The 18882-nt window shown below is 40.4% G+C and overlaps 1 protein-coding gene across 16 annotated transcripts in view; it reads right to left on the bottom strand.

Annotated features, from left to right (window-relative positions):
- Positions 1-18882, bottom strand: part of LOC118393002 (volume-regulated anion channel subunit LRRC8C-like) — an 83417-nt gene that overhangs the window by 12273 nt on the left and 52262 nt on the right. Inside the window, exons 1-2 of one of the 16 annotated variants that reach the window (XM_035785089.2) lie at positions 9208-9478; positions 2869-3014 (exon numbers count right to left, since the gene is read on the bottom strand). The exons of 11 other annotated variants lie outside the window; for them this stretch is intronic. In XM_035785089.2, the coding sequence (XP_035640982.1) occupies positions 2869-3006 (138 nt within the window). In that variant the 5' untranslated portion in view covers positions 3007-3014; positions 9208-9478. 4 more of the 16 variants (XM_035785096.2, XM_035785114.2, XM_052460718.1 and 1 more) reach the window with 4 other exon arrangements.

Here is an 18882-nt window from a genome sequence, read left to right as displayed (position 1 = left end):
TTTTCTTATTTTCTTTCTCATTTTGTCTGTCATAGTTGAAGTGTACCTATGATGAACATTACAGGCCTCTCTCATCTTTTTAAGTGGGAGAACTTGCACAATTGGTGGCTGACTAAATACTTTTTTGCCCCACTGTAATTATATTAATTGAAATGCTAATCCTTTGCACACAACGCTCACTCATTCGGGAATAATTGCAATTAATATATATTACGCCCATGTGTCGTTGTGATCTTCTCTGTTGGAATCCGTTCCATCTGCTGGAGAGTTAATCCGAGTCTCTCTCTCGCTTTCTGTTTCCCTGAAGATCAAAGTCGTTCATGGTTAGAATGGATACTTCAGAGTACCATTCAGAAATGTTGTCATAGAATAGATGTTTTGGCGGTTGTCTGTATTCTCGTCCAAGGTTTACATCATGTCTAGCTGCAGACTAGTAATTAGTATCTAAGATTTGCTCTTATTCTGTAGGGATCGCTAGTCTCAGGGTTTAACCATTTTCAGCCGTGTAGCCAATGCTCCACGTGGTATGGTAATTTAATAACTATTCGCAATCAAATCTCACGCTGTGGATTTGCTTAGTCTTGGTACTCAAACCTGTGCCACCTCAGCTTACACCGAGGTATGCGTAGTCTGAAGAGGATTTCCTCAGGAGGGGGTTTTATTCGTAACAATAGGAAAGGGCTGTTCCATGACGCCAGATCATGTCTGTGCTCATGGGAGTGGGACAATGACTTAGTTAAACTTTAAAAGGAATACAATTCTCTCACATTAAAGGTTTAACATCACATTACATCATTTCACAAATAGTTTCATCTTTACTCATTCATTTTATACAAGAATTAGATGCAAACACCATAATTGAGAAATGTACACATTCAGAGATATAGTTATGTGTTTCCTGTGATTGGTGAGGTCACCAAATGAAACACACTCAACATAACTGTCCTTTAAGTGTCCATGGACTCTTCCCACATTCTCACAAGTGGACATATAGTTTCATTTTCACATTTTGGGGATTTAGGAGTTCAGCCACATGAAATCCTTTGTTCACTCTGTGGTCTCTCTTTCAGCGTGGCCAGGGGGAGATAGTCTCCGCCAGGAATTTACCACCTGAGATAACAGAACCTGGGTGTAGGAGAGAGTGAGAGGGGGAAGCCACGATCTATATCCAGAAAGAGCCACGTCATGACAACAGAGATCAGCAGAATTCTACACACCCTGGTCATCTCTCTCTCTCTCTCGCACGCATGCATGCACGCACGCACACACACACACACACACACACACACAGACACACACACACACACTTCTCTTTCTCACTCTCCTGATCTCACTCTTGATCTTTCTCTTCTTTTACTTTCTCTCCCTCTCTGTCCTGCTCTCTTTCTCTCTCTGTCTTTCTTTCTCTCTCTCTCTCTCTCTCTCTCTCTCTCTCTCTCTCTCTCACCTTCCCCCTTACTGTTCATCTACATCCGGTAGCTACACTTGTGTGTGTAAAGCCAAAAAATGTCCCTTTGGCAGAGCCAGTGTTTACCTCCACTAATGTAAACTGAGACAAACAATCCCATAATGCCAGGAAATGTATTAATTAGGGACAGTGCTGTCTGCTTTGACTAGGCTGCGGTTCAGTTCACCATGTAAACTACCAATGTAAACTAATGAGGGTCATCAGATGGGTCATGTTTGGAAATCACCCACTATTTACAAACTGTGAATGCAGTTTTTCAAAATAGTCATTATTTTTTGTAGTGATCCTTCCCTTGTTTCAAGGGACAACACGGGATATTCTCACCCCAATAAACAAGTTCCTGTCAATGGTGTTTTGGGCTTTTCTAAAAATAAAGACTTATAATCTACAGGGGTTTATAAGAGGAGAAGGATAGCGGCTCGGGTTAATCCTTACAATTTCACGTGGAAAAACATGATTTCACATGTGTAGTTTCATGTTATCACATGTTGCTTCACATGTTATAACATTAACTTGACATATAATCATGTGACCAGATCAAAATGTGATTGTGGAACACACATGTGATCATGTGAAATTCATGTTTTTTTTTCCGTAAGGGAGGGTTCCACCCACTTTCTCTGCAGCTGGTCATGAGGGGAAGGGAAGTGACAGGCCACTGGTCGCTGGAATCATGGCTGTGTTCCAGATGGCTCTGGACAAAAGAAGTGCACTACGTATATAGGGAATAGGATACCATTTTGGATGAAGCCCATGTGTTTATGAAGACGTGGTGAGGCAGGCGGGGGAGACATTTTTGGTGGGCAGTGTCTATGTGAGTGTGTGTATGTGTGGAGTGCAGGAATGTTTTCCCCTTTCCGTTGGTAAACTTCCACTATACTGTGCAACTTACATGAACCCAACACTGGGCTGTTTGTGACTACAGGACAGGACACAGTAGATCTACAGAGCAGTGAATCAGCAAGTTACTTTAAAGACTAATATCTGCTATAACATCCTAACTCCACGGCACACAAGACATACTGTGTGAATTAGAACATATTTCTCATTATGACATCAATTCAACCACTTTTGCCCCACTAGGTATAGGACTATGCTACAAGATAAAGTTATAATGTGTATGCACCTTGTTCATTAGATAGTCAGGCCTTTTGGACACTCTGAGGCAGGGAAATCAGACATTGTGAGGTTTGAAGATACTGACCTTGTACTGTGTATCCGAACACTCATATCATGAGCATGATGACAGAGAGGTAGTCTGTGCACTAACCTGTAGGGTGCATCCGAACACTCCGATCATTAACATGACCACAGAGAGGTAGTCTGTGCACTAACCTGTAGGGTGCATCCGAACACTCCGATCATTAACATGACCACAGAGAGGTAGTCTGTGCACTAACCTGTAGGGTGCATCCGAACACTCCGATCATTAACATGACCACAGAGAGGTAGTCTGTGAACACATCCCACCAGGGCTTCAGAACCCGGAATGCTGGCTCCTGCTCTGAGAACTGCCGGAACTCCGTCACAGGAATCATGGCTCCCGCTGAGACAGAGATTTAGGGATTGTTTGCAAACAATGTATTTATAAACAATGTATAGCTTCAAAATATATTTAGTCCTTATATGTGCCAATCTTTACAATCAAAGCTCCATTTATGAATTTAAAAGTGGTTACATTTCTCCATCCCCATCCATTAGATTTTTATCAAACCAAGTGGCAGGGCTGCCTTTTGGTTGAAAAAAAAGTCTGGAAGCTCCATTTAAATGGCCTTGTCACTTTCCTGGAGGATGCTGACCTACTGTATATGTTCAACATGGCCAGCTTCCAGACTAGTAGAACACGCAGGGGGAATTATAGGGGGAAATGTAGCTAGCCTTCACAAGACAATACTTGGAACTAATAAGGTTTCCTTTGTGTGTGGGGTTTGGGTGAATTAAACTCTGCTTCCTGTCATGCTGTTAAACATGAAAAGAAACCATGTTGCACCTATACCTGCGTACATGAACATGTGTGTCAATTCGTACTGGTGATACGGTTAATGATTTGACTGTACAACAATTAACCGAGGCATGATTTTGGCAGTTGGTCTAGATCAAAACTTCATGGCTGACATACCCTAAACAATCTGCCTGTTGGATAACTGAATCATAACATAATATATAGAGCCATGCTAGTAGCATCATCAAGGCCTTATAAGCACCTCTCTCTCTCTCATCAACAACATCTGAGTCAGAGGAACATTCTTCAACTTTAAGAGAAAAGGATGTCAAATGTTTTTCCTATGATAATCTCTTATTTTGGAGAGTTATTTCTCAAAGCATGAGTATGATTCTACTCTGTTTGCACATTAATGAAAATGTAAAACAATACAACCAGAATAGTAACCCACTGGGCACAAACTGGTTAAATCAAAACTGATTACATATACAAAAAATCATGAAGGTAATGGATTATCAGGAATTTGTGTCTTTTTTTCACCCAACTTTTACCCTAAATCCAATAAGATGGTTAACATTTTTGTTGATTTCATTTTGACTTCACGTTAGTTGACAACTGAATCAAATGTAAAACAAAACTAGACGTTGAACTGACGTCTGTGCCCAGTGGGATAATAATAATAATATATGCCATTTAGCTGACGCTTTTATCCAAAGCGACTTACAGTCATGTGTGCATACATTCTACGTATGGGTGGTCCCGGGAATCGAACCCACTACCCTGGCGTTACAAGCGCCATGCTCTACCAACTGAGCCACAGAAGGACCACATTTACATTAGTTGGCCTATATAGTTTACTCTGTAAAATGTCACATTTACATGATAAAGTATGTATATAGGCTACTTATGTATAAATATATGTATGTGTATAGGTATGTATAAGGACACAACTAAATAATTAATTAATATATCATATTCTAGAGGTTAAACTTGACCTTGTTTGTTTGTCGATGGTTTAAATTTTGTTCTAAATTCATGTACAGTATATATAGTCTTCAGCACTAAACAACCACACAAGTGTATAGTCTATCAAAACATATCTCAAGAGAGCTACAGCTAAATATGTGAGACTTTTAATAACGCAGCTGCACTGTTTAGATAGAGCACCATGCTAGAAACAAACAACCATCTTTAACCAGAGTCGGAAAGCCTAAAACTTTGTCTCAAAGTCACAGATATACTGATTTTACTGTGGAAACTAGACCTATAGTGTCATCTATATTGTCCTTTTATTGTCCTACAACTGAACACACTGTTCCCTTGAGGAGTTCCTGAGATATGGAAATAATGCATGTGCGTACCTCGACAATAAGGGTGGAAGAAAGTTCAGGTTCAATACAATTATTTTTAACATGACACTTATCTTAACTGAGTTTACCAAACATTAGGAACACCTTCCTAATATTAAGTTGCCCCCCTTTTGCAATCAGAACAGCCTCAATTTGTTGGGGCATGGACTCTACAAGGTGTCGAAAGCATTCCACAGGGATGCTGGCCCATGTTGACACCAATGCTTCCCACAGTTGTATCAAGATGACTGCATGTCCTCTGAATGCCACACAAACACAGTCCATCCCTCAATTATCTCAAAGCTTAAAACTCCTTATTTAACCTGTCTCCTCCCCTTCATCTACACCAGTGGTTCCCAAACTTTCTATAGTCCTATACCCTTTCAAACATTCAACCTCCAGCTGCGTACCCCCTCAAGCACCAGGGTCAGCGCACTCTCAAATGTTGTTTTTTGTCATCATTGTAAGCCTGCCATACACACACTCTGCGATACATCTATTAAACATAAGAATCCGTGTGAGTTTTTCTCACAACCCGGCTTGTGGGAAGTGACAAAGAGCTCTTATAGGACCAGGGCACAAATAATAATATAATAATCAATCATTTTGCTCTTTATTGAGCCATCTTACATATAAAACCTTATTTGTTCATCAAAAATGGTGAATAACTCACCACAGGTTAATGAGAAGGGTGTACTTGAAGGGTGTGTTCTTTTGCCCATCTTAATATTTTATTTTTATTGGTCAGTCTGAGATACGGCTTTTTCTTTGCAACTCTGCCTAGAAGGCCATCATACCGGAGTTGCCTCTTCACTGTTGATGTTGAGACTGGTGTTTTGCGGGTACTATTTAATGAAGCTACCAGTTGAGGACTTGTGAGGCGTCTGTTTCTCAAACTAGACACTCTAATGTACTTGTCCTCTTGCTCATTTGTGCACCGGGGCCTCCCATTCATCTTTCTATTCTGGTTAGAGCCAGTTGGTGCTGTTCTGTGAAGGGAGTAGTGCACAGCGTTGTACGAGATCTTCAGTTTCTTGGCAATTTCTCACATGGAATAGCCTTAATTTCTCAGAACAATAATAGACTGACAGGTTTCAGAAGAAAGCTCTTTGTTTCTGGCCATTTTGAACCTGTAATCGAACCCACAAATGCTGATGCTGATACTCAACTAGTCTAAAGAAGGACAGTTTTACTGCTTCTTTAATCAGAACAACAGTTTTCAGGAGTGCTAACATAATTGCAAAAGGGTTTTCTAATGATCAATTGGCCTTTTAAAATTATAAACTTGGATTAGCTAACACAATGTGCCATTGGAACACAGGAGTGATAGTTGCTGATAATGGGCCTCTGCACACCTATGTAGATATTCCTTTTAAATAATCTGACATTTCCAGCTACAATAATCATTTACAACATTAACAACGTCTACACTGTATTTCTGATCAATTTCTAAGTGTAACGTCGTTCTTTGTTTGTAGAAAGAGAGTCGGACCGAAATGCAGCGTGGTGGTTACTCATGTCTTTAATGAAGAAAGCGATACATGAAATAACTATTACAAAATACAAAACAACAAACGGAACGTGAAATCTAATTACAGCCTATCTGGTGAAACTACACAGAGACAGGAACAATCACCCACGAAATACAAAGCGAAACACGGCTACCTAAATACGGTTCCCAATCAGAGACAACGAGAAATCACCTGACTCTGATTGAGAACCGCCTCAGGCAGCCAAGCCTATACAACACCCCTAATCAGCCGTGATCCCAAATACTACAAACCCCAATACGAAAATACAATAACATAAACCCATGTCACACCCTGGCCAGACCAAATATATAACGAAAACATAAAATACAATGACCAAGGCGTGACACTAAGTGACTTCAAACGTTTGAACAGTAGTGTAAGTGCTCCACAATAGTATGGGCTTGCCTGTCTTAGCCACTCGGTAGCTCACCATATAAGACGCTTCTAGCACCTTCTTATTAATGGTATCAGTTGCTTTCATACATGTCTTACTCGGAAGTCGTTGTTTATTCTCGCTCAAAGGGGTAGCCTAGTGGTTAGAGTGGTGGACTAGTAACCGGAAGGTTGTAAGTTCAAACACCCGAGCTGACAAGGTACAAATCTGTCGTTCTGCCCCTGAACAGGCAGTTAACCCACTGTTCCTAGGCCGTCATTGAAAATAAGAATTTGTTCTTAACTGACTTGCCTGGTTAAATTAAGGTAAAATAAATAAATAAAATTCTCGCTCATAAAACTCCTGTGGCTTGTTTTTCAAATTGTCATGTTTCGTTTCTAAATGTCTGCGCAAGAGTGAACATTTCCTGCGACAGAGTAACGGTTAATGTGATTGGATGTTAATTATTTGACTAGGCTACCTGTATTTGTGTAAGGTTTTGTATTTATTTTCTTAGTCAACCTTGTGTTCTGTTTCGTTTTGTTCTTGAACGTAGCCCTGTCTTTCATTTTTGTTCATTGATTTCACCTGTGTCAGTTACTCACCTGGTCTCATCAGCTCCTTATTTAGTTCAGTTCATTCTGTTTGTGCATTTGTGAGGTATTGTTCGTTTTGACTCTACTAAGCCTTTTCCTAGGTCGTTTGTGAGAAGCAGTTGTAGCCTTCAGTCCTTGCTTTGACTCACCTGCCTGTTTGCCTACCTGTGTATGACCATTGCCTGCCTGTGACCACGATTCCTGCCTTCTGCAAAGGTGAAATTAACATCTGCCGCACTCTGCGTGTGAATCTACACCTTTTTCTCCCTGAGTATTCATTACAATTTTTCATTGTGCTGTTATTTAGCTGAACACTCACCCAAATGTATAGCCCCGGGGGAAAATATAAATTCACTGTTTGAAAATGTGTTTAAAAAATGTGAATCACATTTTTATTTGGCATTTCCCCCGACGTCATTGTACCCCAGTTTGGGAATAACTAGTCTACACTGACTGAAGTGGATTTAACAAGTGACATCAATAAGGGATCATAGCTTTCACCTGGTCAGTCAATGTCATGGAAAGGACAGGTGTTCTTATGGTTTTGTATCCTCAGTGTATATTGTATAATACAAATGTATATGAAGGTCCAATGGGTATAAGGCATTAGTAAACACTCTGTATCGGTTTAAATCCAATCAACTATAGTGGGAAAAACTTTACATAGCCTTTGATCATTTTTTACAAATGATTCCTCCCTAGCCTTGATAAGTTGTTTGCTTTGTCAACTCAGTGAGCTGGCCTGGATGTCTGGGCCGCCTGGGTTTTATCCTTTGCCTGGCTCTTCCTGACAGGAAACTCTGCAAATCTCCAACACTGACTTATTGGGCCTGCCCAAAACAGACTATGACTGTGTCCCAAATGGCACCCTATACCCTATATAGTGCACTACTTTTGACCAGAGCGCTCTCGGGATACAATATATAGGGCATAGGGTTCCATTCGGGACAGACATGAATGTCTGGATAGATCACACCCAGTCCCCAGTCAGTCCCAAGGATAACACATCCTGTCCAAGATGGGTTTATTAGTTAGGAGGACCATGGAAAAACTTTGTAGAAAATATTAGACTCCAGGGTCACTTTGAGAAAATAGGGGTGATTGTAACAATAGGTCTTAAATGATAACAATAACGTCAGACGTATGTAAGTGACTTGGGACATATTTTAATAACTTGTACAATGAAAATCCCAAATATCTTATACTACCAGTATTATTCAACTACATACTGCATACTGCATGCGGAGCCTATCGGTTAACCTTAGCCGACTTCTCTTAGTTCACCTTCAAACCACATAATAGAAGGTAACAACATTGCATCTCTAGATAAGATTAAGATAAATATGACACCATCCCCAAAAAACTAAAAACTAAACATAAACCATTCCCTCTCCACAGGGTACTGAAAAGCTCGAGGGTTTAGTATTAGGGTGTACAGTATATGGCTAATCTATGGTGTGAATTATCTGTCTTCCATAAATAGGCACTCACACTGCTAACCAGTTATTCATATGGAGAATAATATTTAAGAACTATTTTTCATCTTCTTTCCTTTTTGGGAAGAGGGGGGAGGGGATGGAGGAATAGGTGATATCATTTTCCAAACTTGAGAAATTCCCAACACGTTTCATATTTCTAGCCTTTAAACAAAATAATAAAGCCTATGTGTGGGTTTAAATTTAATTGAGTTACAGTACATGGCATATGCCTAACTCAATGTTAGCATTATTCAGAGGCAGTGTCAGCTAGTGCAGGAGGCTCGGGTTACATGGGCTATAGACAGGACAAAGTTAAAATGTATATTTATATTGCTATGCAAACATGGCAACAATGTGTAGGCTAATTTACAGTAAAACCCGAATACAATGTAACGAAATATGCGCTATGAAAACAACATGGACATTTATCCTCAATCATGTAAGAATACAATAACAAAATGTGCCTTACCCTAGTGATATCCGCCTGACAGCCTAGATTCTATAGCGGTTTGTCGATGGGTGTTTTTTAGGGCAGCAGCGGCAATCATGTCCTTGTGGATCTGGTGTGGTCCTCAGCTTTCCGTTATTTCTGACTGCAAGCTAGTTCAGTGTTCCTGTTTGCGATGCACAAAGACTATAGCCTACTGACTGACTGACGCGTTCAGGGCGGGGACTAGCCGGTAAACGTTTAGGGCTAGTTTGAATTGAAGAGGGTAGTCCATAAATGCAGACGAAGGATATCAAGGAAAAGCTCTGTATTGAGGGACGGTCTAAGATCCCTCCCAATATGTTCTCCAATCTCATAAAGCATTTGGCTCAGTGCCATTATCCTCGCAAGGTGAGGCATTAAAAGGTATTGAGAACAGCGGTGCCAATCATTTTGACCCCTATCTTTTTGATAAATAAATATCACTTGGTAAACAAAATCTATTTCTCTGAGCAATTGTATTAGCATAAAATAATATAATTTTCCTATTTTTTTGGAGCTTACAATATAGCTCAGTATATATATTATTTATTTCATGCAGTTTTTTGACCATCTTCATCAAGGATGGAAAGTATACTGAAATATACTACTCAAGAAGAAGTACTGTTACTTTAATGACATTTTACTCAAGTAGCAGTACTATTACTTGTGTAAAACAAACTACAAGTAAAAGTAAAAAGTAGCTTCCCTTCCATGATCCATTTCCTTCCCTGGCTGCCTTTCCTCCTTTCCTAGCACAAATCTGTATGTAGCAAAGGATTTGTCAAAAATGGTGTTAATGTTACACCCTGATCTGTTTCACCTGTCTTTGTGCTTGTCTCCACCCCCCTCCAGGTGTCGCCCATCTTCCTCATTATCCCAAGTGTATTTATAACTGTGTTCTCTGTATGTTTGCTGCCATTTCGTTTTGTTTCTTCAAACCTACCAGTGGCTTTTCCTGTGCGCCTGTCTGTCATTAGTTCCTGTTTTCTAGCTTTCCTGGGTTTTGACCATTCTGCCTTCCCTGAGCCTGCCTGCCGTTCTGTACCTTTCAGACTCTGCTCTGGACTACTGACCTGGACTACTGCCCGCCCTTGACCTGTCGTTGGCCTGCCCCTTTGTTTTTGTAATAAACTTTTGTTACTTCGAAACTGTCTGCATCTGGTTCTTCTCCTTAGCCTTGACAGTTAACATTTGAGAGGAAAGGAAATTAGGAAAGGAAAGGTGAAAATGGAGCTGGAGAGGAAAGAAGAAAGGGATCTAGAAAAGGAGGGAAGAAAAGGGAGCTAGGACAGAAAAGGAGGAAAGAAAACACATCCCAGAAAGGATAGGAGGAATGGACAGTAGAATATGAGGAATGGATAGGAGGAATGGACAGTAGAATATGAGGAATGGATAGGAGGAATGAAAAGGAGGAAATTAAATGGAGCTAGGAAAGGAGGAAAGGAAGCTAGGAAAGGGATCAAGGAAGGGAAGCTTAGAATGTATAGGAAGAAAGGAAATGAGGAATGAAGATAGGAAGAGAAGCTAAGAAAGGAGGAAAGGAGCTAGGAATCAATTATAAGGTGACCTTGGAAAGGGAGAAAGGGAGCTAGGAAAGCACTGTTGGGGAGGGGAGGAAAGGAATGGGTGCTATCATAGGATGCAATGAAAGGGAGCTTGGAAAAGATTAAATGAAGTAAGAAAGGAAGCTAGAAAAGAAGGAACGAAAGGGAGCTTGGATAGGAGGAAAGAAAGGGATCTAGGACAGAAAAGGAGTTCACATGCATGTGGTAGGGATTAACTACGTCCGGTAGATGGCGATAGTAAGCTATTGGATTTAGTGGGTGGTGAGTTTTATCTGCTGAGTGGCTGCTGCTGGGGCTTGGTTTGTGGCCCTGGGTTTCTGCTGGATTATAATGCATTCCTATGGGATTTTATTTTTATTTTTTAGTGACATATACTGGGCAGGTTTGCTGTCCCATTCCTTAAAAGTTACAGAGTATATAATAGTATCTATTATTGTAACCAGTAGACTTCAGATAATACTAAAGAAAATGTTTAAGGGTTTGAATGTAAAACAAAACTTAAACGAGAGTGAAATCATTGATAAAAAATGTATTTGGAGCACTTTCTCACCACTTTCAAGGACACATAAATTATATATGCCATATCTCTTCACACCACCTCAAACATTTTAAGCAGTGTAATAGATTAAATCTGCATTGTTACTATACTTAGACATGTTGTATAAAGGACTTTTGTTCAAATGGGTTACTTACAGTACCAGTCAAAGGTTTGGACACATCTACTCATTCAAGGGTTTTTCTTTATTTTTACCCTTGTATACATTGTAGACTAATAGTAAAGACATCAAAACTGTGAAATAACACAAATGGAATCATGTAGTAACAAAAAAAGTGATAAACAAATCAAAGTAGCCACCCTTTTCCTTAATGACAGATTTCCTTCCTTCTTAATGCACTTTAGCTAATCAGTTGTGTTGTGACAAGGTGGGGGTATACAGAAGATAGCACTATTTGGTAAAAGACCAAGTCCATATTATGGCAAGAACAGCTGAAATAAGCAAAGAGAAACAACAGTCCATAATTTCTTTAAGACATGAAGGTCAGTCAATGCGGAACATTTCAAGAACTTTAAATGTTTCTTCAAGTGCAGTCTCAAAAAGCATCAAGCTCTATGATGAAACTGGCTCTCATGAGGACTGCCACAGGAAAGGAAGACCCAGCGTTACCTTTGCTGCAGATTATATGTTCATTAGAGTTAACTGGCAGCAGAGATTACAGCCCCCCAAAATACTTCACAGAGGTCAGAAACATTTCAACATCAACTGTTCAGAGGAGACTGCTTGAATCCGGCCATTGTGGTTGAATTGCTGCAAAGAAATCACTACTAAAGGACACCAATAAGAAGAAGAGACTTGCTTGGACCAAGAAACACGAGCAATGGACATTAGACCGGTAGAAATCTGTCCTTTGGTCTGATTAGGCCAAATTTGAGATTTTTGTTCTAACATGTCTTTGTGAAATGCAGAGTGGGTGAATGGATGTGTGGTTCCCACCGTGAAGCATGGAGGAGGAGGTGTGATGATGTGGAGGTGCTTTGCTGGTGACACTGTCAGTGATTTATTTAGAATTCAAGGCACACTTAACCAGCATGGCTACCACAGCATTCTGCAGCGATACGCCATCCCATCTGGTTTGTGCTTGGTGTGACTATCATTTATTTTTCAACAGGACAATGACCTAAAACACACATCCAAGCTGGGTAAGGGCTATTTGACCAAGAAGGAGAGTGATGGAGTGCTGCATCAGATGACCTGGCCTGCACAATCACCCGACCTCAACCCATTTGAGATGGTTTGGGATGAGTTGGACTGTAGAGTGAAGAAAAAGCAGCCAACAAGTGCTCAGCATATGTGGGAACTCTTTCAAGACTGTTGGAAAAGCATTAGTCATGAAGCAGGTTAAGAGAATGCCAAGAGTGTGCAAAGCTGGCATCAAGGCAAATGGTATGTACTTTGTAGAATCTCAAATAGAACTAATTTTGATTTGTTTAACACTTTTTTAGTTACTACATGATTCCATGTGTTATTTCATAGTTTTGGTGTCTTCATTATTATTCTACAATGTAGAAAATAGTAAAAATAAAGATAATCCCTTGAATGAGTAGATGTGTCCCCTCCCCAATTTTTTTGTTGTTGTTGTGATATACAATTGGTAGTTACTGTCTTACGGACGTGGGAGTGGCAAAGGTCGAGAGCCATACATCCTCTGAAACATTACCCCGCCAAGCCACACTGCTTCTTGACACAATGCTCGCTTAACCTGGAAGCCAGCAGCACCAATGTGTCGGAGGAAACACCATACACCTGGCGACCGTGTCAGGGTGCATTGCGCACAGCCCGCCACAGGAGTCACTAGAGCGCGATGGGACAAGGACAATCAGGCCGGCCAAACCCTCCCCAAACCCGAACGACGCTGGGCCAATTGTGTGCCGCTTCTCCCGGTCTGCTGCGATATGGCACCAGGTGTGTCCAGACTTTTGACTGGTACTGTATCTTCCTGCTGGATATAATGCATTCCTAAAGGGATTTTACCTATAGTGATGTGTACATTACATATTTCCTGTCAAATTTCCTCAAAGTGACACAGTATATAATATATTATATATCATTGTAACCAGTAGACTTCGGGGATGATGTATATACCTTTCTTGGAGTGTTAAATGTTATTTTGTATTTAATACTGGCTTTTCATCATTGTTGCGATCATCAAGGTAAACGCAAAGACCATGTGGTTTTGGCTGCTCCCCAAACCAATACAAACATTTTAATCTACACTACATGGCCAAAAGTATGTGGACAACCATTCGAATTAGTGGATTTGGCTATTTCAGACACACCTGTTGCTGACAGGTGTATACAATCGATCACACATCCGTGCAATCTCAATAGACAAACATTGGCATTAGAATGAAGCTCAGAAGCTCACAGAACAGGACCACTGAGTGCTGAAGTGCGAAGCTTGTAAAAATCATCTGTCCTCGGTTGCAACACTCACTACCGAGTTCCATACTGCTTCTATAAGCAATGACAGCACAATAACTGTTCGTTGGGACATTCATGAAATGGGTTTCCATGGGCGAGCAGCCAATGGAAACAAGCCTAAGATCACCATGTGCAAAGCCAAGTATCGGCTGAAGTGGTGTAAAGCTCGCTACAATTGGACTCTGGAGCAGTGGAAACGCGTTCACTGGAGTGATGAATCACGTTTCACCATTTGGCAGTCCGACGGGCGAATCTGGGTTTGGTGGATACCAGGAGAATGCTACCTGCCTGAATGCATAGTGCCAACTGTAAAGTTTGGTGGAGGAAGAATAATGGTCTGGGGCTGTTTTTTATGGTTCAGACTAGGCTCCTTAGTTCCAGTGAAGGGAAATCGTAACACTACAGCATACAATGACATTCTAGACGATTCTGTGCTTCCAACTTTGTAGCAACAATTTGGGGAATGCCCTTTCCTATTTCAGCATGACAATGCCCCCGTACACAAAGAGTGGTCCATTAGAAATGTTTTGTCAAGATCGGTGTGGAAGAACTTGACTGGCATGTACAGAGCCCTGACCTCAACCACATCGAACACCTTTTGGATGAATTGGAACACCGACTGCGAGCCAGGCCTAATCGTTCAACATCAGTGCCCGACCTCACTTATGCTTGTGGCTGAATTAAACCAAGTCCCCGCAGCAATGTTCCAACATCTAGTGGAATGTCTTCCCAGAAGAGTGGAGGCTGTTATAGCAGAAAAGGGGAGACCAACTCCATATTAATGCCCATGATTTTGGAGTGAGATATTCGACGAGCATGTATCCACATACATTTGGGACCATGAAGATCTGTAAGAGCAGGCAAATGCATTTTCACTATTGACCTATAGGGAGAGCTACAGGCCAACCTGAAAATTGTTGAACTGGCACTATCAGGTTTTGTTCAAGGTAAAAATACATATACAAGTATGCCACTTTTCACACTTCAAAACCAAATCGAACAATATGGCATTTTTGGGGAGCTTATTTACTAAACTATATATATATATAGATATTTGGTCATAGGCAATGTTTTCTCTAAACTGCGCGCAGCTCCCCGAGACTGCAAGAATAGAATAAATATGAATAAATATGAGCCCGCGAAGAGAAGCACGAGATTGAACTTCACTCAACGTTCTAGTTTTCCCCGTTAACACTATCGACTTTTCCCTTTACTGTGTGATCGAATCAACACAATATTAGCACATTTCAATGCAACATACCGAAGCAAAACGAACTATGCAAGACTTAGTATGTAAAACTAACTATGCAAGATATTTTATTTTAGGCACAACGCATCGGAGTAGGATTCTATTACATTGACATCCATACTCTACATAGACAGGTGCAGAATAACCAAGATGGCTTGTTTTGAGATCAAAGCTCATATCCTGTTCATGTTCTTTGCTAGTTAGTGAGTTATTAGCCCAGTTACAGACAATTTGTTGTCAGTAATCGGGAGTGATTGCTTCCTACAATAATTCAAAACGTTTACATATCTAGATATCTTTGAAAAGCGAGTCTGGTAAATAGCTTTCTGTCTTCAAGGAGCAGTGTTGTATTTTGAGACAGGTTTGAATAAACTAAATCGCCAATTGGCAGACGGTAGCATAATTCGTCTGATTCTCTGTAATAATGGTATGGGAATAATAATGCATTTTATTTTGTAAAGTGGTTTCTTGCATCAAACACAACATTCAGTCACCTCCTTGTCTGAACTACAAGTAGATTAACAGGTTAATGTTATTTGTTATTTGTTATTTGTTTTTCAAAAGTCATGGAATGTCATTGAACACCACACACTGCCTGCTATTGTAGACTGAAATAATTATGGGAAATATGGTCACAGGCTACTCCTAGTGCATGAGACGCAAGCCTAATTTATGCACGAGTGAAACAACTTTTCAGTATTGATTTACACCAGGGAAGGTAATTACTTGCATGTGTGTGCAGTTATGATGCAGATGTATGATGTAGTCTGTCCTATGCAATTGCATGACTCTCGTTTCAAAATTTAAAGTTATTGCATGCTGGCATGGATCAAGGTAATTCATGATTTATATATTCTATAACCCAAAACAAATGAATTAATGAATTTAAACACAAATCAGATTCATTTGACTTATTTGAATACTGTATTGGAGAAGTTTAGCATCTGAATCCATCTAACCACCTTCCAAAGTCAACATGTGCCAATCTAAAGCAAATAAAAGTTATGCAGTTTAAATTCGAGCCCTGTCCCAATTAATCAATCAATTAATCAGTAAAGTTGCCTTGTATAACATGTTAGTAGATTCTAAGGGATAGACAGCATTTGATAAAAAATATTCATATAAGTAGTATAATATACCAACTCAAGGATTCTATAAGATGCTCAATATAATGTATTGTCAGAGCCACTGAAATACTGTCACATACAAGCCATTGGCATTACCTGGACTGGGGGGGAGCATTGTTCACTGCAGGGAAGTCAAACCAACATAGCGTTTGCTGTACCTGTAGGGGGACCATCCTTTCTAACCCCTGCCAGGAGATCTCTTTGACCTGTCTTTTAAACATGAGTACAGCATGAGGTACTTGATTTCTGTCCTGCTATTAAAAACATTCAATAAGTGCTGCATCAGAGTAAGAATGGGTTCAATCATATTAATTCCTTACATAAAGCCCTGGCCTATTATGTGTTGCCTCTATAACAACTGTTAAAGACAATAGTGTATGGCATCTAAAAAACACTTTCCCAACGAGTTGTGATGAACTGTGTCACGCAGGAATAGGCCAGGGCTATCGTGTTTTGTTTTATGTGAGGATGCCTAATCCAGTGCCCACCCAAAGCTCGAACAAATATGGCCAGCACATTGTTCACAATAGCCGTGTTTACCGGCGCTGCAGAGTAATTGAGGAGAAGCCCAGCTAAATCTGGTATACTGTCCAGGCCGGACTCAAACCCACAACTCTGGCATTGCTAGCAACATGTTCAACCAACTGAGGTACACCTGACAAAACTAAACAAATAAAAAAATGGAGACATTTTTATATATCAAATCAAAGGAGATGAATACATTCGTTGACCCACTTTGCAGTGTGTCAAGCAGAGAGCGGTGTATTCTGTATTATGTTAGCCGTACATGTAACAAAATGAACATCTGGGGACAATACAGTTTGAGCCATTACACCGCTAAAACAACTAATAGTTTTATCCCATCTCATTTCAGAAAGGGCCCTGCTGGATATATGAGCCAAGGTGGTACTCAAAACCAATATAATTAACTATAGGTTATGGGCCTAAGTTGTAAAGCGATAAGGCATTAATAGTTCTCCTCCCTTGTTTTCTTCTGTGTTGAAACTTTAGTCAACACAGTTGCTTAAGACTCCACCCAGTTCCATATATATGGCACCCAAGTCATTTCCATGATGAATACTATGTACTCTACTCCTTCCTGTTTGAGGCATAAGACTACGTGTCCTCGCTGTGAGGGCCTCATCAAGCTCAAACCACAGCCTGGCACAGCCCAGCTCCCCCACCTACTGAACAACAAGCTCACCCACAAGCTCAGCCTGGATCACTTCCAAGAGTTCTTCAACACCATAAAGACCTCCAGTGGCACTTAACTACTGTGTTTGGAACTGGAGCCACTGTAAATATATAGTTTTCTGCATCGTACTGGCCAACTACTTGTTTTCTTTCTTGTTCTAAACAAATACCATCATGACCTCCAGTTGTGTCAGGTTACATACTGACTGCTGCTGGTCTACTGTCCATTGGTTCACCTCAGCTTATAAGAGAATAGAGTTTTACATTTAACATTGCAACCCTAAAGGACTGGTGGAGGAGGCACTCCACTTTACATGAGTTACAAGACAATAATATCCTAATGGAGTGGAAAATTCCACAGCTAATCTTTTCATGTGTAATAACTGATAACTAGTTATAAGCAGATATTAAACACTATTAAACTGCTTGAACCTCAGAACAGCCCGCCACTAGCTTGCGAGCTTCTAAGAAATACACACAAAATGTTAAAATACAATAGGTCATGGATTTCTGAATTAAAATATCAGTCTGTTTGGCTAGGTGGCAAATAGGCCAATCAAGTACCAATCGAGCAATGTATGTACTGATCATGCAATGTATGTTGTCCCGAGAATGGACAGTTTGATGAGCTGGTGATCTCTCTTCTCTGCATCTGAGGGCATTATGTACATCAACAGGGTACGGATATCATCAGCCTGAGGAAGGAGGAGGATGTGGTCAGAGGGAGAGTTACTGGGTGATAAGGGGTTTCCCTAACCATGTGTGTCAAAATATATTTGATGGGAATTATTATGAACAAACTACGTCCTTGTCAGACAGTTGTGTAACTAGAAAAATATAGCACATGCATACATTCACTATGTCTACCATTTTGAACAAAAAATTAATGACAGCTCTTGTTTATGTTGAAAATCAACATATAATACTCATAGTAACACTTTTCATTTCACATCTTTGTTATGTTCCCCAGTTTCTGTGTTGTGGTTTTGAATGTGTGTGTTGCAGGATGGCTTCCTGAAATTCCCACAAGCAGCTGATTGGTCGGCCTCAATGATGATTGGAGAGCTGACCCCGCCCCCTCGTCAGGATACAGGTGTATCCCATTAGACTCCTTCTCCAGCTATATAAGCCAGTGTTCAGTGGCTCAGAAGAGAGCTGAGGGTTACATCATATGTTGGTTGTTTCTCAGAAAGAGATTTGGTATGTACTATGTTAGTTGTTGCTGAGAGAGCTGATTGTTATGTGTTAGTTTGTTGCTCAGAGAGAGAGCGTTTCTTTAATTTCTTCAACACCCAGACTAGCTGCAGGGTGCTAGAGTGGAGGGAAGACCATAAAACACAAGTAAATAATTGTTACATATCCAACAAATAAGGTGAATACAATTGTTCCCTCAAGTGACAGCGAGGAAAGGAGGGGGAGAGGATATGATTTAACCTAATGACTTGCCCAAAAATGTATGACATCCAAGTGGTTACAAAGCTAGGCTTTCCACAAGGTCACATTGTGGGTGTTTTTCCATTGTATGTGCTGTACGGTTTTGTAAACAAAACAATCACACA

The sequence above is a fragment of the Oncorhynchus keta genome, chromosome 1 (genome assembly GCF_023373465.1).
Source record: "Oncorhynchus keta strain PuntledgeMale-10-30-2019 chromosome 1, Oket_V2, whole genome shotgun sequence".
In the NCBI taxonomy this organism is placed as follows: Eukaryota; Metazoa; Chordata; class Actinopteri; order Salmoniformes; family Salmonidae; genus Oncorhynchus; species Oncorhynchus keta.
The sequence above is the reverse complement of the archived record's forward strand: the minus strand, read 5'-3'. Positions and strand labels throughout refer to the sequence as shown.